At 38.1% G+C, this 26,088-nt stretch overlaps 1 protein-coding gene across 1 annotated transcript in view; it reads left to right on the top strand.

The window, feature by feature from the left end:
• LOC104407093 (rho GTPase-activating protein 15-like) overlaps positions 1-26,088 on the top strand; it is a gene marked incomplete at its 5' end in the record, with an annotated part of 63,561 nt that overhangs the window by 21,157 nt on the left and 16,316 nt on the right. The window contains one exon of the mRNA XM_010016277.1: positions 17,844-17,949. Coding sequence (XP_010014579.1) covers positions 17,844-17,949 — 106 coding nt within the window. The remainder of the gene's footprint in view (positions 1-17,843; positions 17,950-26,088) is intronic.

Here is a 26,088-nt window from a genome sequence, read left to right on the forward strand (position 1 = left end):
ACTTACCTGACTAACGTTATTGCTGATGGTGGTACAATAATGACATAATTAGGTTACCATGTAGATGCATGGAGGTGAAAATAAGAAGCTGTATCAGAAAGAAAGACTACATAGTATTATGAAGAATAATCTATTAATATAAATACAAATCATATGTTGTATTCAAGTACTGTCAGGAATAGAGTTCTGGAAGTATAGATAGGAATAGATCTCAATAATATCCAAGTTAGATAACACAAATCAACTTTCTTTCTCAGAATAGACCTGCTTAGGTGAACAGCTATTCTCTGCAACAGCCTGATCTTAAACGGTATCATAAGTCAACTAGAAACTGAAACACTTGAAAAATGCCTTGGAATTTCCATGCATTCTGTGATTTTTTAAAATATATAAACAAATAACACCAGAATTATAATAGGGTGGGTAGTGGGGTTGGATTACGCTTCCTATTTTCAAGCTGTCCATTTAGGTTTCATGTTCAGTATGTCAGAAATTAGCAAAATCACCCTCTGAAGTCCACCATGCAATGGCATGACTGATGAGCTCTCACATTTCAGTTCACCATAGCAAGTCATCTCTATTGATACAGCAATACTGTCTTTCACCAGACAGAGAGATCAATATTTGTCTTCTCCACACTTTAGGCCTTCCCACATAGAGGCAATGCATCATATATTTGTTTGTCTTCTTTGGGTTTTGCTGGTGACTCATACTGACTGCATGGTTGTGCTTTTGCAGCAGGATAATTATTTTATCACATTGCATAGTAACTCTCATGTCCAGTAAAATGCAAAAAGAATAAAATTCTTCACTTTACTCATATGCCAGATGATAACTTTATTGCTACTGAATAAATCCTTCACTCTGTGATTTTTTATTTTTTATTTTTTATATTTTTTTTTTTACTTGGGAGCATGAGATATTTGATGGAAAGTAAAAGACTGACAAGCAAAGAAGAAAGTGAGACAAGGAAGATGGGTGCAATTGGAACTGGGAGTTTTAGGGAGAGATTTGTGCAATGACAACCAAGAGATTTGGGTGCAAATAAGTGGTTTGCCTTCTTTTGCATTTTGAGACTTGCATGTTGTGTACATGAATCCTAGGTGTATTTTTGCAGGGCTTTTTGCTGAGCAACACAGGCAGGTCTGAAAGAGTCTCTCTCACAGAGGACAGAGCCCAGCCCTATGAAGTTCAGGAGTTCATTTATTACTACTCATCACCAGGTCTTCATGATGAATGACCATATCAAACTGCACTTCCAATAGACACGATCCTAAACAGGTGATAACTTATAAACACATACCAAAATATTAAGAGGGAAACCTCCCAGCAATACTGTCAGGCTCTAGGGAGCCAGGGAGCTCCCACATCTCATTGTCATTGCTGCTTTTCCGATTGATGTTAATTAGTTCATTTCTTTCCGCATGAGTAGGAGATCTCTGTGTCACCAGTCCCTTTGATGGACAGGGGTCCTTTATAGATACACATGAGGTCCATGCTACTCTTCAATCTCCACTACAGATGTCCACAAGTTTTAAATTGGTGGATGCCATACTGCAGAAATCATATTTTCTCTTTATTTTTCTCCCTCTGCTGTGCCTCAATCTACTTACAATAAAAGACACTGAATCGAAATGAGAAAGATCTATATAGAGCTCAGTTGATGGTATACCACTTATGTAGATATCAGTGGATGATGTTGTTTTCCACCTTTTCATACTTTTTTTCCACAGCCAAGAGCAAGGTCAGCTCAGCTTTGCTCCGTGTTCTCTTCCCTTTGATTCAGTCCTATTTCCAGTTGTCCAACCTATATCTGCTTTAAAATGCAACAAATAACACAGGGAAACTATCAGGATTTTGAACAGTCTTAAGTTGCTTTTTACATGCTTTAAAAGGAGTATACAGAGCAGCTGTTTCATTACCTCTGTGCGTAACTCTAGGTATACCTTCATCATTGTTTTATCATTTGCCATATATTCCTTGTGAAGGGAGGAAACAGGCATTTATATACTCACTTGATCCATTCTTGTGTCCTTTTTGCATGTCTCTTCCTCACACTCTGCTTACAGAGCCAATGCCACAGAAACAGAGCTGCACAGTATTGCACTTCATGCATTGTTCCAAGGAGAACAGAACAAGCATTTCCAATGATGACACAATACATCTTTTGCTTTGCTCTCATTTATAGCATGCATGGTGCAAAAGCAGCTTAGATAACCATCCTGTGATGTGACTTTGTTCTTTTTCTGTTTGTCCTTTATATCTGCAGTTTGTAATTGGAAAGGGCTGAAGATGATATACAAAAATAGAGGGATAAAGCCAGGTGTACAAGTTCATGTGCCATCTCAAAGAGGGAGGGAGCTTAAACTGCAGCCAACTGAGAAATTTAGGGGCACAAACTTAAAACTGATAGTAAACTATCCACATACAATTTTTTGGCAATGCCAAGACCCCTCCATTTGTCCAGAGTCATATAGTGTGTGTGGATGGCTTTGCACGGGAAATGATTCTGAACTTTGCAAATAGCTTTTATTATAGCTCCTCTGTGACACTGCTAGAAAACAGATTAGATCATAGCTCATTTCTCTTTTATTATTCTGACAGTGATTTCATTTGTTCAGAACTTCCATTTTGCCTTTAATATCTCATATGCGGTCACATTTTGGGAGCTTTTGAATGTGTTGCTTCTGTGTTCATTGCTACATGTCTCTCACCTTAGCCAACTCATTACAGAGAAACATCGTCCCTAAATAACAAATATTAACAAACATGTATGAACTTCAGATGATATAATTCCCAGTTCATTTCCTGGGCTATATCACTGCCAGGGAAGGATCAAGTAAGGAGCTTGCCTTATCCCTAAAGTAAAGCATTCTAGCATGTGAAAAGTCCTTTGGTTTATACCTATAACGGGGGAAATACATTAAATCCTGACCATGTAAAGAATAGAGCGGAGTCCTCAGCTAGAACTTCAGAAATAGAAATGTTTGATAGCCCAAAACAAGCACTTCAGCCAGTCATTCTCTTCTGCAGTACATTACACGTCTGCCTTTTAAAGTCAACTGCATCAGAGCATTTGTACTACACTGTTAATGTGCTTTCAAAATGAATGTGGCTGGCCCCAGTGGGGGTCCATTTTAAGACTTGTTTGGGTTTTTTTCAGCAATGTAAAGTCACTATTCCATGGTCCTTTTCCTCCTACCTATATGAAGCTGTCCAAGAAGGCCGGACCCAGGATTAGGTCTTTCCCACCAGTCTCCAAACATTACAGTGACCATTTTGTACCGTTGGTCATTTGGATTGCCTGGAACAGACTTCAGCCTACTCTAAAGTTATGTTGGGCAACCATCCAGCAGAAGCTGTTCAGTAGAAAATCCTGAAAGTCATTTTTGCACATATAATATCTTTCTAACCTAGTCTGTGGACAGTAATTAATGATTTAAGGCTAAAAAAAACAGCTAAAACCAAATGCAATATAAATAAATATAAATAGCCTGTAACAGCAAGAAAAATAACCACACCAAAAACCTTTGTTCAGGTCTAGCTTAGATCATTACGGTTAACTAATTTTTGGGAGTAGTATCAAAGCAAAAAAGCTTTATAATTTTATTTTCATGTTCAGCTGTGACACTATGATTTTTAGGTTTTTTTTGGTCTTGTGTCTGGGTTCTTTACCTGCAAAAGCCAGCTGAGGGTTTGAGGTTTTTTCCTTTGGATCACAGAAAGATTTATTTCTATGACTGAATGTATTTTAAAATATATTTTAAACGTTTTCTATTATTCTCTCCTTCTGCTCTCCACACATGTTAAAATTCATTCATTGCAAGGGTCTGCAAAAGAAGCTGGAAACAGCTATGTCCTTTTTCTGGGTCTTGTTTTCTTTCTAAGCCTGCAAGTACATTGCGTTTGTGTGCGTTTGTGTGTGTTTGTGTGTGTGTGTACGTGCACAGGCTTAGTCCTCAGGTGGAACTGTGGTTCCTGTGCTTTCGTTCTCGAAGCTGTTATTCTGGAAGGGAATGGAGGCAGCTGTGTTTACAGCTCAAGTCTTGGCATACATTTACCAGAATCTATTATTCATATCGTTCAGTATCAGGGAGAGATCTCAGGCCACCTGTCTATCTGACAAATTCACCCTTTTGTGAGCTTTCTGTTCATAGCAAATTATGTTCACATTGATGAATTGAGTTTTTATGAGCATTGCTAACTAACATTCTCACAGAAGGCCAGGGGCAATAGACTGCAAGTGTTCCTGGTCCATAAGTAAATGTTAAAAAGAAAAAAACTGCCAGTATTTAAAGACAATTTGCTATGGAGGGATAGTTAAAATATTTGGCAAAGCCTTGATATTTATGAATTCAAAAATGGCCGTAAGTTATTACAGATAGTATGCTTATAACAAAAAAATAATAATAATTCTGTACTGGCACCTGTGATTATGGAGGGCTTTTCAGTATTCTATGTATTAAAAGGTAGCCAGTGATCAAAGCTTTTAACAAACCCTTACCAAGGCTTAACATAATGTAGGAAACCTTCAGTTTTGCAAAGGGGATCTTCCATTGAAAATAGTGCAGTAAAATCAGTGGAACAAAGCTAAGTCAACATAAAATGATTATTTACCTGGTGTTTTCAGCATGGAGCTGGTTCATATCCAAGACAAGCCACCAGCCATGGTAGCAGCTGTACCCTATATATCAAAAGATCTGTAGTTATAGATCAAAATATTTCCATAAGGAGTTTTTGTTGAGATGTGGTGGGACAACGTTCCCTATGTGCAACCAAATTCCTCATGTCTCTTACCCAACCCTTTGGTAGTGGAACACAGTGTCAGGGATTGAGCATGACTCACCTCTGACAGCAAGAGCTAATGAGCTATAATGCAAACCTGCAGATACAACCTCTGAATAAATAAGATAAATAAGTGCTCAGCTACACCAGGTAAATATATTTACTAAAATACCATGCATCTAATGACATTTAATATGCCTTAGAGGACCAGAGACACTGCATGATGCGTCCCAGAATTTCCTTAGGTCTTGCCGCAGCTGGAGGATAACACAGATACAACAGGGTATCTCTTGATGTGGTTAGCTGCCAGCATTTAGGTGACTGAATTCCACCACATCTATCATAAAGATGCTCTTAGGAGCCCACAAAAAAGAGGATGGCAATAAATGGCATTTCAATGAGATACCTAACACTACTAGCCATATCATAAGACCAAATTTCCGAAGGGGAAAATAAAGACTAAAAAAAAAAAAAAAAAAGAAAAACAGTTTCAAGGGGAAAATGATGCTTAAGAATCCTTTCTTAAGACACAAAGGAGAAAAATAGGTTGGACTAAAGAAGCCACCTGGCCACAAACACTGGACTACCTTCACCCCATCTTGTCGGGATGCAGCGTGGCATCCCTTCACACCCACGGTGGTGCTGCCTCTCACCCGCTCTGCTCCTCTAGTTGAAAGCGTGGCAGCCTTGCCTGTTGTTTTGATAGGTGCGAATGGAGCGGCTGCCCCCCGTGAGCTATATCTGCCGTTTCCAAATGTGTACCGCCAAAGAAACAGGTTGCACAGTGTGGCCTGCTGATCTGCGCCTGCCTGGCCAGTAGCTTGGACATAAGGAGCACTGCTGTTACCGTCTTCAGAAGTTTCGAGTCGAGGCAGAGGGTGATAAATGCGGTGGGTTGCTTTCAGTTTATCAGTCAAACCGCCAGTTTGGGAGACCTTTTCCGTTAGGAGCCTTTGAATTTAAATTTCACATGTGCCAATCAGATTGTCAAGTGTTTTGGTAGACCACCATTTTCTCAACTGGAAGGGCAGCAAGAGTTTAACTGTAGCTGAAAGCCTGTTCAAGCTGGCCATTCCTTAACGGGAGAACATTGTTCTGTTTTCCCTATTTTAACCCGTGCATTTGCTAGGTATCTTTAGCAGTGTCAAAAAAATTTGTAGAACTGGTGATTAGTTGCCCAAAGAGCATAATATATGCATTATTAATTATAGAAGGTAAGTTTGGCTAATTGTCATTTCTATACAGTAGTACTGCACGACGATACATTTTAACAATCTATAAATAATTGATAATTTTTTTCTTTCATCTTCTTTCCTAGTTTGCATAAAACTAATGACTTGGTAAATGTTACTCACTTCAAAATATTCCGCTGCTCCTATGAAAATTAAACTAGCACTGTAACCTTAGCAAATAAGGAGGCTTTTCTTCTTATTGTAGGTTAAAAAAAAAACTCCACTCTTTCTTGAATCAAAAATCTGAGTCTGTGAAATCCAAATGAAAATCATTCATAGTATAAAAATGTGAGGGATAAGGGGACTACTAAAATAAATAGATCTGACTTTTAAAGGATAGAAAAAAAAACCTCAGGAAAGTTGTGATTTTACTTTATTCTTTAAGTCTTTAGAATGGTCAGAAGCAGTATTTTTTAAGCTTTAAACAGGATAAGACTATGACACACACACAAAAAGATAGGTCAAGGAAACCTTCAGTGTGAAGTGATAGTATTTTCAATACTTATCAGATAACTGCATGCACAATCCCATAAATCATGTTAACTGAAGACTCAGAATTCTTCTTAAATGAGGTGTTTGGTCGTAGTTTCTGGCTGCTTTGTTAATATGATTACAGTACCTTGCTGGTTCCTTGAAATGAAGAATTTGCTGCAGCAAAAGTAAAGTATTTCTGAGTTCTCTCTTATTTCTACAAATCCACAATCTGTGAATCTGTAACATTATTGCATTGAGGTTTATTCTCTAATTTTCAGTGCAACTGAATATATTCCCAAATTTATTGGTGACATTATAATTGAACATTTATTTGGTGCGGACTAAGTTTTCTAGAAAAAAAAAAAAGAGGAAAAAAAAGACCCACAAACTAAGTATTATCTACAATTTCAATATGTTGTTGTTTAAAACTATATAGATACTTACATATGCTTCATTATTATAATAATAAGAAAAAACAAAACCCAGGTTGTAAGGACTGCCTCTGTGACCTTTTTTCTCATTTTAACCCTACTGATATGTCACCCATGGCAACCTTAAACTGATTTTAATAGAGTCTATCCTATTATTCATTTAAATTGAGGTGCAAGAGCACTTAGACCAGAGAAATTTGCATTCAGCAAATGGGGATTTGATGAGCAAAAATGATAAGATATATGTTGTATAACATGCCCTATTTTGCCAGCAAATAAACAGCTCTTGAAATTGATAAACTTCAGAATATTTTATCTTCAAATGTTTATACATAAATGATTAAAATGCATTAGCAATTCTGCTTTTGAAAAAAAAAAACATATTGGGAAAACAACACAGTTGTGTTGCTTAAATTTGTAATTAACAAATTTATTACTAATTCTGTTCAGTTCTTTAATATGCTGCATTCCTGAAGAAGAACATTAATACACAATGGCAGAAAGAAGCTAATTTTAAGACTTTGGAGAAATGAATGTCTTTTAATGCTGTGTGTTTCTCTTATCTACATGCCACATTATTGTAATAAGTACATTCAGGAATAATTTCTTTTCAAATATTTTTACAAATCTTGCTCTTATTTGCATGCAAGTAAGTTGTCAGCTTAAATCTTTGAAATGCAAAATATATCTCATTTCTATATTTCATCAAGGAGCCTTTCATGTTTAATAAATTACAACTTAGATCCTCCAAGACTTTGTTTTTCATTAACTAAAAGCAAAAGGATACATTTAAAATCTTAATCACAACCTGCAAGGGTATTTGCATGTTGCTGATATTTGTCTTGATGGGACTTTTAATATTTGCAAACTAATCAGGATAGCAAGGTTATACCAATAATTTTTTCAGACAATGAAAGTTTCTGCATTTTAGTCTTCATTAACAGTATGTGCAACTTGGATAAAACTTTAAATGTGTCAGTCCTGATGCGATATAAAAATGCATGCAGATCACTTCTGAAAAGAGAACGTGCACAAGAAAGGGCAGCATTTCTGAGACCTTGTAAGTGATTTTTAGATCTGGATTACAATGGAAGAAATGATTACTGTTTGATCATGCGTTGGGCAGGATTGTTAACACGGCAGAACAAGTTAGGTAAAATCCCTCCACCCCTTGATACTGAATAAAGACTTGCATCCAGTAGGAATTGATGAGCATCTGTCTCCTGTACGATTTGACCCTCAGTTTAGCCTGGAGTTTTAATAAACATCCGAGTTCATCTCACAGAAGGCTCTACTGCTGGTCTCTTTGTAATAAGGTGGGTCATCTCATCTTATCAGAGCGAGAAATCCTGACAGCTGGCACTATTTCCTGATCCTGGTGGTCTCTGGGGACAACAGCAGTATGGTGTTAGAGAAAAGACAAACTTTTGCTGAACTTGCTGCTCCAGGACCCTCAGTTAATCTTTTCTGTGGAGCTGAAGATCAAAAAAAAAAGAAAAAAAAAGAAAAAAATCTGAAAGGATTCAAAATATGTATCTAATACTGTATAGTTAAACTGATGTAGCATGCATGTTGTTTTGCAAGCAAACAGGTTAAATATGGCTTTGCTTTAAGATTCCCATCAAATTTCATTTTTATAGAGAAATCTCTGAAAGCAGAAGGGGGTTGAGGGAGGGTGAGGTAAAAAGAAATAAATCATTGTAGTCTCAGGAACAGTAATCCTTGTTGAGGATTTTGGCTGATTGATATAAATAACATCGTCCCCGCCATCTGTCCGAAGAGAGACCTTTCCAGTTAGTGTTAAGCTGCAACGGCAGAATAATTAATGAATGGTGTCCTTTGTGCTGGTAATAAAGACAAGACAAATTATGTTATAATCCAACTGCTGCTCATTTGTCACAGCCAAATAAAATGTCAAATAAAAGTGAGGGGGGCACTGTGTTTGTTTAATGGACTGCAAGCTACCTGTTCGTATTGTTGACAGACAACTGTAGTATAAGTTGTGAATGTGGAAGGCAGAGAAGTGCCGTGTATCGAATTCAACATTTCTTTTTTTGCTGGGAGAGGGTGGGGGAGGAACAGGGATGAGGGGGGAAAATGGCTCACTGGCTAGCATTAATGCAAGTTTTAATTATATAGCTATAATACCACTTTCCCCTCTGAGAAAGGTTGGTTTAAATTACATGGTGCAAAAGGAAATTGCAGAAAATAATTTCAAACCAGCCTCGCTCCTGCAAATTTGCAAGAATTTGGTAGTGTTCTCATCTCTCACATTTTCAGGACAGACACATTCATCCAGTTGCTAGGAAAACCAAATAATGAAAACATAGCTGGGATTTAGCAAGTTCCACTGGGAATTACCTATGATAGAGGGCAGGGCTGCACTTCCTCAGAACATGCTCCTGCTGTAAAAATTCACAAACCTGGCATTCATACAGGCATCTGTCGCTTGCTCTAATGCCAGTTCATAGTATACATACAAACATCTGCTTCCATGCACAAAGGGATACAGAACGCTTGACAGGTCTGTGTTAGCAGGGTTCGCAATGCCAGTTCTTTATGCAAAAACCCTAATGCTTCCCGTCAAGCCATTAGAAGTGATACAATCAGCCCAGGCCCCATTAAGCCATCAGTGTCCACCTGTGATAAAGATGGCCATTTGTTTTCTTAAAGCCCACTTAATGTCTGCTTAACTCAATTTGTCAGGAAATGTAGAACAATTTCCTCACAGCCTGAAATTTGGTAGTGGTTCAAAGTCAAAAGGCCAGGTCTAGTCTTATTCAAATGATATAATGAACAGTCTTCAAATCTAAATCTCCCTTGGGGAGATGCTGTTTACTTTTTTTTCTACATGTTAAAAGGGAAAAAGAGGAAAAAAAAAAAACGGAAGAGTAGAATGTGTGCTTCTCTTTGATTACTAAAAATATTAAATCCTTTTAACCCCTTCACATGGGTCATCTGAGAAATGAACTTCTTTGCTTCTTTCTTTTGCTGGAGTTTAATATACTAAAGGTTAGGCAGAACAGAGCAAAAATAGCAAAATAAATATGCAAAAAAAAATATTTTCAGCATCTTTTAAAAGTCTCTTTTTAAGCATATAAATTTGCAGCTCAACCACCTGAAACATATCTCCAGTTTTCGCTCTTCCCAGGATCTCTCCTGGAGCACTGACAAGGGGTCCAATCCCACTTTTCGACAGCAATGCCAAGGGCACCATTCTCAGTGAGCAAAGTCAGAGTGCACTTAAGACCTTTGGTGGGAATTTTCCCTGGGAAAACAGACAAGATCTAAATAGATGTGACAGGATATGGCCCTGACTTTGTAATTGTTCTGGGACGGTTCCTACTCAGCATCCTAATTTTCATGTAAGGTGAAATTGCCACAGGTTTTCTCTGTCTCAAATCACTGTCTGTCCCCTGGTCCTCAACCAACATGGCAGTTTGGAGAACATGGTAATGGGAGCCCATACTCAGCACAGGCAACTGGGGTAAGAGGAGCCTGTGAAGAAGAGGAAAGCAGAGATTTCAGGAGCTGGCATTGATGTCTTGCCATGCTTCCACCACTTCACGCAACAAAAATAAGTATAAATAGGCCATCACTGTGAGAGGGCAGAGCACTACTACTAAGTCACCCCTTTGGCCAAAAAAAGTGGGGAAAAAAACCCTGTATATAAACAGGACTACCAATTTGAAAGCCATACATAATCACACACCAGTAGGTGCAGCTTATGGATACTGTTTCTGTAACTGAAGTCAATTTTTGAAAGTGTGAGCAACTATTTGTGTTACTCTGAAAAGGAGTGCAGGTAGCACAGTCTCTCTGCTGGCTTTAACTGCTGCTGGGGAAGTGCATTACAGGTCTGAGTTGTGCATTTGCAGAGAAAAATATCACACCATGCAGATGCTCAAGTCTGGTCTTTCTGTGCAAAAAACCCCACACAAGGCTATAACAGCGTACGAAATACCAGGAAAGAGCTCAGCATATTTTTCCAATGCTTGGTAGAAGTTATCAGTGAAGCACAGTCATTTCAGTTGGGATCAGCCTATCCGCTGGCTACAAAGTCCTAATTCTAATTAACCCCCAAAATCATCTGACACAGATCATTCCTTTTTTATGCTGCCTAACCAGTTGTATGTACGCTGGGCATGCAGTACCTAAGTCAGATGCTGCTTTGTTATAATTAGGGCAGCAAATTTTGTTTTCTGTTTGGTACTTGCTGTTACATACTGCATGTAATGTATGGCACTGTTAAGGGAAAAAAATTGGAGTCAAAGTGCCTGGAAAGTTAGGTCTGCTCTGTAGCACTGTGAGATTGTTGACATCTGCCGAGGTTGGAGAGCTCAGTAAGCAGGAAATGGGGTGTCACTCTGAGTGGTAGTTTACCATTATCCTGGCATCCTAATGAAGTGTCTGCAGTGCACAGAGCTTCTGGATGGCATCTTAACGCACGGCTAAGCAAAAGCACTTCTCTCCTTGTCACTGTCATCCATCTGCCTGCACCCTACTGTAGCCAATGGGATGGAACCATGCTACAATGTGCTATAAGCCATTTAGAGTTGCACATTGCATAATCAGTCCCATCAAATATGTAAAAAATGACTATTATTGGTTATTTCCCTCAAACTCCGGCACCTGGAGTTTGATACATTAAAGTTTAACTTTTGTAAGTGCTGTTTTTTCCCATTAATTCTACATATATTTTTGTTAAATGGGACTGAGTTGTGAACTCATTGTCTTGGGTCTTACTAATGAATCACAAAAGTTGTATGAATATTCATTGCAAACTCCACTTCATATCACATAGGATGAATTTATCAGTTTCCCATATAGAGAGATTCCATACAATTCTCATTTTCTTTTGTAACATCTATTTCTGAGGCATGAATAAAAAGTAAAATCAATTCAAATTGGTCATTTTCCTTATAGCAAACATTAGTTAGTTTGAACACTTATAGGTTTTTTTAAAAAACAAGAAAATATTTTACAGTGTATCTGCATGAGACAATTGCCACAGTGTACTGCAAGTGATTAAAATTGGGACTTTTACTTTTCATACAGTAACATTAAGATATTCTGATATCAAAAGTGATACAAACTCTTATCTATATATTTATACATAAAAATCTGTGTATTTCAGCCAGCATGACTTCCAGAATATAAAGACTTACCAAATTAAAGCAGAGGTTTGGGCAGTTGACATCTCTGAAAAAAAAAAATATGTCAGCAGAGCACTCTCTTTTAAGCACATTTTCATTCCCTGATAACACCAAAGCTATCAAGGACTGGGGTTAAGCATTGTGTGACAGGGCAATCTTCTAAAATGGGCAAGAGCAAGATGAATTGGCTAAGTTGGGTGTTTATTTATACAAACAAGAGGGCAGAACATAATTTAGTTGAATCAGGATTTTTTCACAGACATTAAAACTATAGCAAACATAACAGCGGGGATGCTTGCACAGCAGCACAGTGGGGAAGCTCACAGAGCGTCTGCCCACACTACGGCTGGCTGTAGCTAGCGCCATAAGTCTCACAATTTCATTAGCACTCGAAAATCCACCTAAACCACTCAGTTCCGATTTAAAAAAAAAATAAAAATGAAATAAATAAACCAAAAAAGCCCCAGACAAGACCTGTCTTTCCCTCAGCAGCTGAATCAGTTGCAAATTGTTGGAAAAACTCTTGGCAGACAGATTTTACTGTAGCAACAGTGTGTGACATTTTAACAACCGCAGAAATCTTATCCAAAAAATCCCCAAAACAAGGTGAGAAAAGCCATGCAAGAAAATTGGAGAAAACCATACCTAAAAAACAACAACAAAACATAGATTAGGTGGCAGATCAATAGTCTGGTATTTTATGCAGAATCATAAATCACTGAGGTTTTTTTCAGCGTTTCAGCTTTGAGGCTCAAAATCATAAAAAGAAACCATGGCTCGTGTGTGATAAAATTAAGCATTAATGTAAGCCATAAATGCCATTTAACATTAAACATGTACAAGCCACTGAAATGCCTGGCAAAGGGAAATGGGTACTATAGTAAAACTATACAAAGTAAGTCAGGCATGAATAATGCAGCAGGTCTGAGGAGGGTCATGGGTCAGACTCCAGTACCTTACAAAATAATGAATGCATGTCAGGTTAGAGACATACATCCCTTCCTAGCAAATGTGAGTTATTGGAGATAAACCCTGGACTTCCTGTTCTGAAACAAAGTGGCTTGTTGTAAACATCTATGTCCATTTAAAATTAATGATTAAAAGAAAGATTCAGTGGGATTTGCTTAAGTATTCTTTATGGCCACGAGTGCTAAAGGTTTCTTTCTTCATTCATTTTTACCCAGCCACTGTTAACATTACAGACACATCATGTTTTCTTCTGTGCTCAAATGTTTACCCAAAGCTCACTTACAAAAGAGCTTCTATAATATGAAGCAGGTTTTTTTCAATGCATTCTTCATTTAAATATAAACAAGAGAGCATCTCTAAAGTTTTGCTCCATTATGGGAGCCAGCCCTACTTTTAAAGACAGTAACCCAAATTCTAAATATGTTCTATGAAAATATTACACAGAAAACCATCTGTGATTCACTTGAGTATCCTGATCTGCTAAAATTATCACCTATATCTCCCATATCTTTTCCCCAAAATGCAAAAAGGATTAACCATCCTCTCGTTCTTTATTTCATATATGTGATTATGATGACTCTTTTCCTTCTGAAATCTTCACAGGGAGAAGAGTCTAATTTTACAAAATGGGAATCTTTTTCCCCTGATTTTCACCAATTTTCACAATAAAAAAAGAAGCATAATGAAAAATAATATTGTTTCATTTTTTGAAAACTAGTCTGCTTTGTTTTCTAGACTTAGATGGAGAATTTAACATCTGTTCAGTGTGTTTTCCTTCTTTTGCACCCTGTACTGCTAGCTAGCTACAGCGCAAGGAAGGGGATACCTTCTCCACAGCTATTTATACAAAACCATGTTTGATTATTTCCTTCCTCCATTTGATCATGGTAAAGAGAAAATCCCAGATTTTAAATTAAAAAATCTTTCTACTTAGGAATCTGAAAAGGAAAATTTTCTAGAGAAGTGGATCTCAAAGCTTTACAGAAATAAAGCAAATACATAGGTATTGCAAATGAAACATAAGATCGTGCATCTGATCTGTTAAATATTCCATCAACAAGGTCAAGAGTAAAGACAAGCCCAGCCACAAAAACTGAAGAAAGAGTAAGCTTTAATAAAAAAAATATGAACAGTTTATGCTCTTCAGCTTTTCAAGTGTAAAATCAAATTCTTTTATACTAGAAAAAAATCAAGCATGTACATAGCATTTAAAAAAAACACCAATATCAACCAATTTTATGAAAGACTACCCAATATTTTCATAGAACTATAAAAGAGAGTGAGACTAAGTGTTATGGCAAAAAGCCTGGGCTCAGCAGCTTTGTGTGGGAAACGGTGAAATGTGACTGTGATTTATAATAAGAAAAGGTATCTACAACATACAATTTTCTACCTAGCTGCAAATAATAATTCATAGTGATGTCCCTTCCAGATAAAATACCTTTGCAATGTAGGACTCATGTGGTAAAATGATCATGATAAATGTCAGACCAGTGCAGGTAACGGCTTTACAAACCATTAAGATTAGCTGGCTCTTTTTTTTTTTTTTTGATGATAACAGTAACCATGCTGTGACTCTATGTGGTAATAATATCTCAGTACTGATAAATGCCAGAGCCAGGCAGAGGTGTTTATCATTCCGTGTTCAGAAATGCTGACTAAAGTTACCACGTGTTGCCTGGTTTTTAATTCTTTTACAATAGACTAAAACTAACAAATAAACTGAATCACAAAACAATTTTATGCAAAATTTCTACAGATCTTGTGCTTTAGTGCCTACACAAATATCTCTAGTACACTAGTACTGATTACTTTGGAATACTAAGTTCTAAATCAAAGCTTTCTACCCTTGCCATTCTCTTAATAAATAATTTCTTTGTAAATTAATACTTCTCTTTTTAGTTTTCTTCCTTTACAAATACGTCTTATAAGGAATTGCAGCCTTGGTTACCAAGCTGGTATCTGTGTTAATCAACACACAGAAACACTTCCTTCAAGAGAGCACAATAAAGTTTTACTGTATGTTTCCTTGCAAAAATTCTGCAATGGACAAATATTGCAGAAGTCTTTTCTTCCATTGAGTCTCTCCCTACCTCAGTGTTGCAGTTCTGCTCAAGTCCATTGAATTCTCAGGAGAAAATAGAATTAAAAATAGAGCTACATGAGAAACTTTATTTGAGAAGCTGCAGTATAGCTGGCGTAGTCCCAATGTAAATATAACTTATCTAGTAAGATCATAACCTGTCTTAGTGTTGCATAGGGCAATGAAACTGGTGGAGGGTCTAGAGCACAAGTCTTTTGAGAAACAGCTGAGAGAACTGGGATTGTTTAGCCTGGAGAAAAGGAGGCTCAAGAGAGACCTTGTCGCTATCTCTCTACAACTACCTGAAAGGAGGTTGTAGCAAAGTGGGGATCAGTCTCTTCTCCAAGTAACAAGCGATAGGACAAGAGGAGAGACCCTCAAGTTCTGCCAGGGGAGGTTTAGATTGGATATTAGGAAAAATTCCTTCACTGAAAGTGTCATCAAGCATCCAAATAGGCTAACCAGGGAAGTGGTACCATCCTTGGAGGTATTTAAAAGACATGTAGATGTGGCACTTGGGAACATGGTTTACTGATGGACTTGGCAGTACCAGGTTAACAGTTAGACTTGATGAGCTTAAAGGTCTTTTCCAACCTAAAAGATTCTATGATTCTATGTATGCACACCAAGTAGCACAAATACAGAATTTGTATCCCCTTCCTACAATAAATTCACTTCAGCAAATTTAATATAACTTTCGTTTGTAACTTCAGTCATATTTCCACTGGAGAAGATCATCCATAGAACTAAAATGAACAGAACTGATAGCTTGTGGCAGAAAACATCAGTGGATGACTGAGTTGCAAGACTGGGGGAGTTTCTACTGTACAGAAGTTAAAGTTCTGTACTGGTCAAATCAGAACAAGAAAAAAATACACAGAAAGTGTATTTATAAGAAGAATGTGGACCTGCTGGAGCAAGTCCAGAGGAGGGCCATGAAGATGATCAGAGGGCTGGGGCACCTATCCTATGGAGACAGGCTGAGAGAGTTGGGCTTGTTCACGCCTGGAGAAGAGAAGGCTCAGGGGAGATCTTAGAGCAACTTCCAATGCCTAAAGGGGCTGACAAGAAATCTGGAGAGGGGCTTTTCACAAGGGCATGTAGGGATAGGACAAAGGCTTTAAACTGATGGGGGGCAGGTTTAGATTAGATATTAGGAAGAAGTTCTCCCCTGTACAGTTTGCCCAGAGAAGCTGTGGCTGCCCCATCCCTGGCAGTGTCCAAGGCCAGGCTGGATGGGGCTTTGAGCAACCTGGTCAAGTAGAAGGTGTCCCTGCCCATGGCAGGGGATTGGAACTAGATGATCTTTAAAGTCCCTTCCAACCCAAACCATTTTATGATTCGTTTGTGTTTAATTTCATTATCACTGTTGTAAATTGCATGAATTCCTATAGGATAAATCCATATGAAATTTTGGAAGATTTTTTACTGGAAAGTAATATCTATGCACTGACTACTTTGAGATCTTGTCTCTCATATCTATACAATTTTTTATACTATAAAAAGAAAAGGATATATACATATATATCCCTGTTTGTGACATTAATCTCAACAGGAATTAGGAATACGTGCTGAGGAGGAAGTATTATATTAGTAATTATAATTTTTAAGTTTAATTCTATTTCAGGGAATTTTTGCTTGAAATTTTTTTTGGGGAGAATTCTTCAAATCAAGGCACTTATCACCATGTATGCTTATGCAGCACCTACTGCAACTGGGAATCAATCCTGATTGAGATCTCTGGGTGCAAGGGTAATATGAATATTAAAAAGGAACATATACGAAGAATGATAGGTGATAATTAAATCATAGATGATAAGATCAAAAAAGTATTCTCAGGTTATCTGGGGCATGTAACACGCAAGATGTTTTCGCTACATCAGACCTACTGGCACCTTATCTAATTTGTTCCTAAACAAAAGCACACTTGCACATGACTTTAGTTGCAACATCTTATACAAATATCACTCAAACCTTTTCCACAAAACTATGTATCATACTAAACCGTGAAGATATATCTTAACAAAAAGGATAGCAAGGTTCTTATCACCTCAAAAGAGAGATTAAAGTCTTTAATACCACATTCTTTATTACTAATCACAAGTTTGAAATACAATTTTTTTCCTGCAGACATTGTGAGATACTACAAGTATTAGAAAATAGTTACGGTGGAATAACTTCTAAAAATCATAGATCACCAAAAAGCACAACTTAAAAGAATAGCAAACAATTTTGTATTTCCAAACTTGATGGAGTTTAATGTTAAGGATAGAGATTCATAAATATAGCTAATTTAATTATGATTGTTGAGAAAAAAAGGACAACAAGAACTACTTGGGTAGTGCATCCATCACAGAAGCTGTATCATTGGACAAACGTTAACTCCAATGTGGAATTCCAATTAACATGTGTGTCCCTTACTGCTTGGAGGTATTTTATCTTAAGATGATGGTCTAATAGTCTAATAAAATAAATGAAAAGCATAAGAATATATTTCTGTGAATCATAAAATGCTTCCTTAAAATTAAGAGAGAATTTCTAATATTTGCAAATTACTCTTGCTCTTTATTAAGGCAACAGAAAGTATGACATATTTTGGTATTAACCATATATTAATGATGGCTTTTCATGTTAAGGTACCACATACAGTACTAGGCAAAGTAATATCCCAACATCACACTCAGGTTGTTATTTTTTCTTTCCTCTCCCTTAGAAATCCAGGACAATGCCACTCGCATCAAATCAATAAGGACCCTGGTAAAAAAGCTCCCTCGACCAAACTATGAGACAATGAAAATCCTTTTTGAACATCTAAAGAAGTAAGTAAAACTGCAATACCAACAGATCAGTAATTTTTGAAGGAATTGGTGTGTGGTGTTCTAATCCTACTAGAAATGTCATCCAAAATACCAAAGATAATTATGCTCTTTGGCAAAAGTAAGCATGAGTTATGGTATCTATGAATATCCTATTCCTGCTCAAGAAATCAGTATGTCTAAGCAAAAGCCAATTTTTTTCTTCTATAGAAAACAAATCAGTTCTCTTTCCTCTGATGCAGTCAAACATGTCAGGATTACTATACTACAAGTATATTCACAGAATCATAGAATGGTTTGGGTCGGAAGGGACTTTAAAGATCATCTAGTTCCAATCCCCTGCCATGGGCAGGGACACCTTCTACTTGACCAGGTTGCTCAAAGCCCCGTCCAGCCTGGCCTTGGACACTGCCAGGGATGGGGCAGCCACAGCTTCTCTGGGCAACCTGTGCCAACGCCTCACCACCCTCACAGGGGAGAACTTCTTCCTAATATCTAATCTAAACCTGCCCCCCATCAGTTTAAAGCCTTTGTCCTATCCTTACATGCCCTTGTGAAAAGCCCCTCTCCAGATTTCTTGTCAGCCCCTTTAGGCATTGGAAGTTGCTCTAAGATCTCCCCTGAGCCTTCTCTTCTCCAGGCGTGAACAAGCCCAACTCTCTCAGCCTGTCTCCATAGGATAGGTGCCCCAGCCCTCTGATCATCTTCATGGCCCTCCTCTGGACTTGCTCCAGCAGGTCCACATCCTTTTTATGTTGGGAAAATGCAACAAGTTCCAGACTTTTGGATCATTATATTTTCACCATTGAGATCCCTGCTGTTCAATCTTCTTTACTGATCTTGTGTTATGCTGAGGCACATAATGACAGAAATAACCTCACCCAAGAAAATACATTATGAGCTCTTGCACCTCACAGGGAAGCTTGTGATATCACAGAACATCTAAGAAACACTGGGGAGAGATTTGGAAGTTCATCTTTGCTCTCTTAACGTTACTGATATACCACAGAGGCAGAAACATGACATCATAAGGCTCCACCTTATAATTTCTCTGTGGTTTCTGCACTCATTGAGCTCCTTCTGCAAGAAATGTCAGCCCAAAAATTCAACCCAGGATCTTGTGTTCACAGTGGCTTTTCTTCTCGTGTTTCATGGCATTAAAAGTAAAAATGTACATAGACCATGTGCTTACTCTGAAACCAACTTGCAGCTGTTTAACTTGGAGAATGACTGGGCAGAAGTGGCAGAGCTCAAGCTGGGCACATGAAGGGCAGAATTCAGCTCCCCCCTTCATGGCTGTCCTGCTGTTGGGACTAATGGGTACCATTTTGTACAGTCACTTTTCAGCCAAACTACACTTAAAATTGAAAGGACTAAGTAGGATCTAGGGCCCAAGAGAAGCTCTTGGCACAGAGGAGCATTTCATCCCAGGAATGATATAATGAACCCAGGGAGTGGGTAATAAAGACTCCAAATAAAAGACTACTCTGAGCTTATAATGAATGATGCCTTTATACTGACCATTTCTGCTACATTCTTCTGGCAGATACATGTAAGAAATGCAGATCCTTTATCTTGTTTTGCAACTCCCAGCTGAAACTGCAAAATGAAGTCCATATAGCTCTGGGAATGTCCCCGTTTCATTAAGCATGGGAGGATTTCAAACAATCCATAAAATGACTGAGTTTGGCCTGGCAGAAGACCAGTTTTCTATGTATACTTCTGATGTACCATGCACACACGTTCTCTCCTTCAGTGGGTTATCCAGAGAAGGATGATAATTTATTATTGTCAATAGAAGAATAATAAGGGAAATTCTTTCCTGAGAAGACCTTAGTGAAATAAGTGGGTACACCCTGTCAGCACAGATATGCCATATACAAGATTTACTGCACCATATGTGGCATTGATCCTAACCTGAAAAAAGTTTTGTTACCATGTCTTAGGGGAGGGATACCAGGTATACACAATAAGTCTTTGATCACATAGTTAAATCACTTGATTGAGACTCAGGAGACGTGGGTTCAGTTCTTGGCTTTGACCGGATGTTCTGGGTGACCTTGGGTAAATCACTTAATCTCTCTGTGCCTTGGTTCCTTGTTTACAAAATGATGATAATACTTTCTTTGTCTGCCTTGGCTTTTCAGAATATAATCTGTTTGGGACAGCAATTGTTTCCTGCTGTGTATGTGTAGAATAACTGGCAAAACTGGACCAAGACTGGTGCATTCTGGAGATTAAAAAAAAAAAAGGGGGGGGGGGGGGGGAAGAAGAACCCCACACTAAAATACAGACAATAAAATACCAATACATCAATACTTTACAATGCATATGCACGCAATACTGGGCTTGACTACAACTCTATAGATACAGTTTACTATATCTATGGTAAATCTAAGATTACTATAGATATAGTAACACCTAAATAAGCACGTTTTTACCTAGGTGTCTCTGCAGAATGCATGATGAAGATAAAGGTATATGATAGAATAACATGGCAAGGAGTGATGAAAGGCAGGAAGATGTGGTATTTGAGCCATTTGCAGCTCTGATCTTTATGGGAGGAACTGTCTGAGTCTCCGTGAAGAGAGTCAGGCTTTTCTGCCAAACAAATCAGGGAAAGATAGGGCTATTCCACTAGCTTTATTCCATTGATATGGAAGCATAATGTGCCAATCTCACCACTGACTTGCTCCTTATTCACCATCCCTTTTAATTACAGGGTTTTCTCAGTATAAATCATAGGATGTTCAAAAGCTGCCAATTAGTTGAAAACAATAAGTAAACTGGTTTGATTTGAGGTATATTACTGCAATTTCTGGATTTGCTGCTGTTCTTGACCAGTGTTGTACAGGGCTTCAAGGGGTTTCTGATGGGGAAAAGCTGAAGGACTGCAGTTATGCTGTTTCTATGGCATTCCTCTCTTTCTCCTACCTCTTTCTTTCCTCTCTGTCAGACAGATAGGAGAATAGGGCTATGCAGACATGGGCCATGGGACTGTTCAAGCCTGTGACTTCTGTACAGCACATATAAGAGCATATGTCTCACTCACATGCAGAAGCTCCTCATGAGAATCCAACCTTTGCCCAAAAGGCTACACTTATCCTAAATCACTGATAGCAGTGAGGCTGCACTATAGTTTCATTCTGTGGCAATCCAGTCTGCAGGAACAGGTCCAGATCAAGCACAAATAACAATGTGAAATGCACTACTTCAGAAGGTTCTTCTTTAAGAAACCCAGACAAAGTAGCCAATGAGAGTCTGCAAGGAAGGTCTGGCAGCAGGGATTAACTTTAGTGCCATATATCTTTCTTAGACCAAGCCCTCTGAAGTCACAATACAGTGTATGAAACCCACAGGAGGGGATTAAAAGCAAAGCTTGGGGTTTCAGTACCTGTTCTTTTAAGGTTTTTGTATTTGATGGGAGAAAAATCCACCCGGCAAAGTTATCCTGTTCATCTTTGCATGAAATTTATTCTACTCACAGGCAGGAAAGACAAAATATGGGGCTGAACAAAAATATCACGTAGCCTTTGTAAGCCTATTACCATAAGAAATTGCTTTATTAGGACTCATACTGAAAATAACTGAACACGGCTACCGTTAGGTTATTCATACTTCTTCCTGAAGATGACTAAATCAAACAAATACACTTTACACATTAAAGAAAAACAAACCCCAACCTGAGCAGGGATTTCCCCAAATAAAGAGCTAGAAAAATCAACCTGTTCTATTTGAACATGCTTGTAGAATACTTGTGTGCTATACATAGCACATATACTGTCATCCCATTAGCAAAACCAGTATCCCTGTTCCACAGGATTTCATTCTTTTCTGTTGCTTATCTACAAGTGAATTTTGCTCACATGGTGAGCTAATTGCAGGTATTAGACAAAATTGACATACTTTTCTGGTCCTATTTTGCAGGCATATGTAGGACAACATACGATGCAGAAACCTTGTATTGGCTCTCTGCACAAACATGAACTGAACACAACCAAGCCTCATCTGATAAATCATTATCTGTACCCAGTAATTTACTTACAGGACTATAACTCAAGTGAGGCACAAGGAGCATTTTGCTCGCTAAAGATCCCACAGAATATTATGATTTAACCTGCTTTCACAGCAGCATCTTGAAGAAGCTGTTACACACCCATTGGGAAACTGAGGCACAAGACTTTTAAATGACTTAGAGACTCGGCATATGCCAGCAACACAATCTAAATACCTGGAGGTTTTTTTGTTTGCACAGGAGTTTCTCCAGCGACCACAAAATACTCTTTCCTACCTAATGCAAAATGCCACAGGGGAAAGGAACACCCTGGCTGGGCCCTCTACATCACCCTCTGAGCTGGTGAAGGGAACAGACACAGCTCTGCTCCAGAAGCTGTGTGCCTGCATTATACTGTGCCTGAGTTAATAAGCTGTGCTTATTAATGTTAAATTAATGAATCTCAGCCTGCTCTGCTTATTAGGTTGAGCTCCTTGCCACTGCAAGGCAGCTCTGCAACTCCCAGACCCAAGCTGTCTCACATCTGACCAGGCTGGAGCACAGGGCAGCCAAGCTCGAGTCTGTCTTTACCCACTCATGTAGACATCCCTGCAAAGGGATATATTACAGACAAAACCCCCCTCCTTGCTTCTAATTTTCCTGCATGAAGGCAGGATAATATATGTTATTTACAAAAGTATAAAATGGATGTTGAAATAATTAAATGGGAAGGCAGGGGCCAGCCTGACACTACCATCCCTCTCCCTTACGTGGAAAGCACTGAACCCAGATGCCCAACTGTGGAAGATACTCTTCCAGCAGCAGCATCTGCCTCCTTGGCAGGCACTTCAGGCAAGTTGTCTGGGGAGCTCTGTAGTTGCCTCTTGGTTTATCACGTGGATCTGTTACTGTGGTCTATCTGGCCTCCCTGTCTAGGCAGAAGCCAATTCCTTTTGATTCACCTTTGAATCCAAGGAACTCCATTTATTTTTCCCATACTGTACATGGCATGGGAAGACATTTTCAGATGCCATCCAAGCTTTCTGCCTTTTCAGAGAGAGAATGATTGTTTACTTTCTGATTGCCTTCCCCCCTGCCCAAATTCTTCATTCTTACTTGTAATTGTTTGTATCAATTTCACTGGAAATAAGCTCCTCATCAAGAGTAGAATTTTTTATCTAAGATGAGCCCCCTAATATTAATATATTAGCTAACACAACTCACAGGTATTCATGCTTTAGTTATTTTGAAAAATAACCTCCCGTATTCATAGGTCTGTGAATAGAGAAAAGCATTAAACCTTAACAAATGAAACACACACACACACCCTCAAACCTTGCAACATGTAGCAGCTACAGTCTGAAAAGCACAGGCTTTTGGAAACCACATGTGACTAAACAGACTTATTTCTACCTATTAAAGAATAAAAAAATAAAAAGAAAAAAGCCATACATAGACAGAAGCCCACAGTAGCCAGCACACCAGGACATGATGACAATGTGATGACAAGTCCAGCAACAGTACCCAGAATTCTGAGGGAAAATCAGAAAATAAAATTAAAGTATGGCATCTAGCAATATTAAGCAGGGGGTGCCTGCAAACTTTATTTTTTTTTTTAAAGTTGGTAGAGGAAAGATGTAGCAAACATATGTGATTTTCACTTACTAAACTATGTGTCATATCAGCAGTTTCAGGCAGGCTTACATATTAAATCTAGGCTCAGGAAAACCCTTTTTTCACACAGTAGAAGAACAGATTAAGAACTGTACAAGCTTTTTATTAAGAAGAAGAAAAGAAAAAACAGTCCCCAAAATGGAAGGATTATGCCACAAATTTCTATTTGGGAAACCTTAGACAACTTGTGGGAGACCTACAATCAAAAGTGTGGGATGGGCATTTGTATTCTACTTCAGAAAAAAATGTCCAGATTCAGGAATGTGCAGAAGCACAGAAACCCTTAACTGAAGGCTCAGGAAAGATCATTCATTGAAATAATTTGCTGAATCAAGACCTTAGTTTATAATCAGGCAACTCATGAGCAGCTCTCACTCTTCAGCCATAGGACTGACAGCAGCAGGGAGAAAAGTTTAGCCTTAATCCTACAAGCTTTGGGAGAAGCTACTGGAAATGTGAGGAGGAGAAGTGCCCTCTTGCACCGGAAGAGTGAGTAGGTGACAGGCCAGGGACATAGAAGACTCAGGCATCCCTGGCTAGCATTTTAAGATTTACATGCGATGAATTAATCCTTTTCTAGCTTGAGAGGACAAATATAAATCAAGACATATTCTTGCACATGTGTTTTTCTCTGTTCCAGCTATAGAAGTTTTAGAAAGGAGCTGGAACAATGCCAACACTTGTCCCATTTACCATAGCTTCCCAGGGCTCATTGTGGGGGACGGAGAAGAGTTAAACCCATTTTCTCTCTGCAAAGTACACGTCACATTGGTCTACTAAGCTATTCCCTTGTAAATTAGGTGACACAAGAAAATGTTGTGCCAGGCAAAAGTGTGCACAGGACTGGAGTAATAACAGATTTTGCGTTAAAGGCAAAAATGAAATCGAGTCTTCCAGAACCACCTTTATGCATTTTTGTTATATTCATTTTGGGGCAGGGGTGACCTACTACTGAGGTTTTTGCAGTCATGACCAGTCTTTTTTTATGTGGAGTGAGAGAGTTTGTGAAATTCACCTCTTCCCAAAAAAATACCTTACTGCTTAGCATTTTTCATGAGAAGAATAACAAGTAATTAAAACCATATTTTTACCTGTGCTTCCATATACTTCCTATCTCCACAACCGTATTAAAAATATGAATGGTGATTTTCATAACAGTCAGGCAAATAATTACACTTGCTACTTTTCAATGTTACCAAGCTTCCAAATGTACTGGACTGGTGTATCAGCAAATAACAGAATGATAGAAATAATTAACAAAGTTTTAATTTAAATATTTATGACACGGTTGACTCTGTGGCTGTATGGCACTATTGTGTTAGGTGCAGTACACAAATATGGATAGATACAGCCCCTGTTTCAAAGAGCTCCTATTGTTCATCCCACATTACTCAATATCAAATGATCTCAAAAAAGCTTTTCAAAAATTAATTAAGCCTCCTAACTTCCTTTTCAGGTCAGTAAGTTTGATTATCCTAGTTGTATAGATGGAGAAAGTGAGGATTGGAGAGGGTAAGGCACTCGACCACGATGACACAGCGAACACTTCTCACTTCTACTCTCCACTTACTTCCCAATCCCCCACATCCCGAAACCCCCATGTCTTTGAAGGCTGTTCTATGTGCATATTGGCGCTGTGGGCGTACATGTGCATATGGCCAGCACATCTCGGGGAAGGTCGATTACTGCTAAGTACTCTTCAGTTAATCAAGACCACGTGAGAGTCCTGCTTCTGGTTTGCACTCACATAAGCTTTAGTAAAATATCTGGCAGAGTTAATTTATGTGATTTTGTAACCTCTTAATATTGCTTGGGGTTAGTGTTCCTTTCAACTCAAATGTTTTTTGTTGGTGAAAATTAAGAATGCTCAATTCATTACCAAATGCCTTTTCTTCCTCTCTCTTTTTCTTTTTTTTTTTCTTTCTATTTTGTGTTGGGCCTTAACACATTAATTACCAGGACCAGGTCATCAAAAGGTAATTTGCAATGCTTTTCATTTTTCTAGCTAAAGATACAGGATTTTTCTCAGAATAAGGCTGTAAAACAAAAAAGAGGCTTGAATTTTCTAAAGATATTCATTGGAACTTAAAAACAAAAAGAAACAAAAAAAGACTTTAGTGCCAAATGTCAGTGTTCTGTGCAAAATAATTAATATAACACAATAGGATCTATTCTACTATTGATTGAAAGGGAATTTATGCAGGTAATTCATTAAGGCTACTGGGAGTTTGGCATGTAAATCCCCCAGCACTTTGATGGAAAAACAGACCTTGATGATTTAAATTTTTTTTTTTCGAAGTTATGAAATACATGCTTTTCAGTGACAAATATATAAAAACAAAAAGCAAATACCTGGAAAGCTAGGGCAATGGATGGCCCTGCTCTGTGAGGCTTCTGAAATTACATTAGATCAAATAATTTTTTACACATTGCAAAAGATGCAACAATCATTTCCATCACCATGTTGAGAGAAT

The sequence above is a fragment of the Nestor notabilis genome, unplaced genomic scaffold, assembly GCF_000696875.1.
Source record: "Nestor notabilis isolate BGI_N333 unplaced genomic scaffold, ASM69687v1 scaffold5126, whole genome shotgun sequence".
Classification (NCBI taxonomy): domain Eukaryota; kingdom Metazoa; phylum Chordata; class Aves; order Psittaciformes; family Psittacidae; genus Nestor; species Nestor notabilis.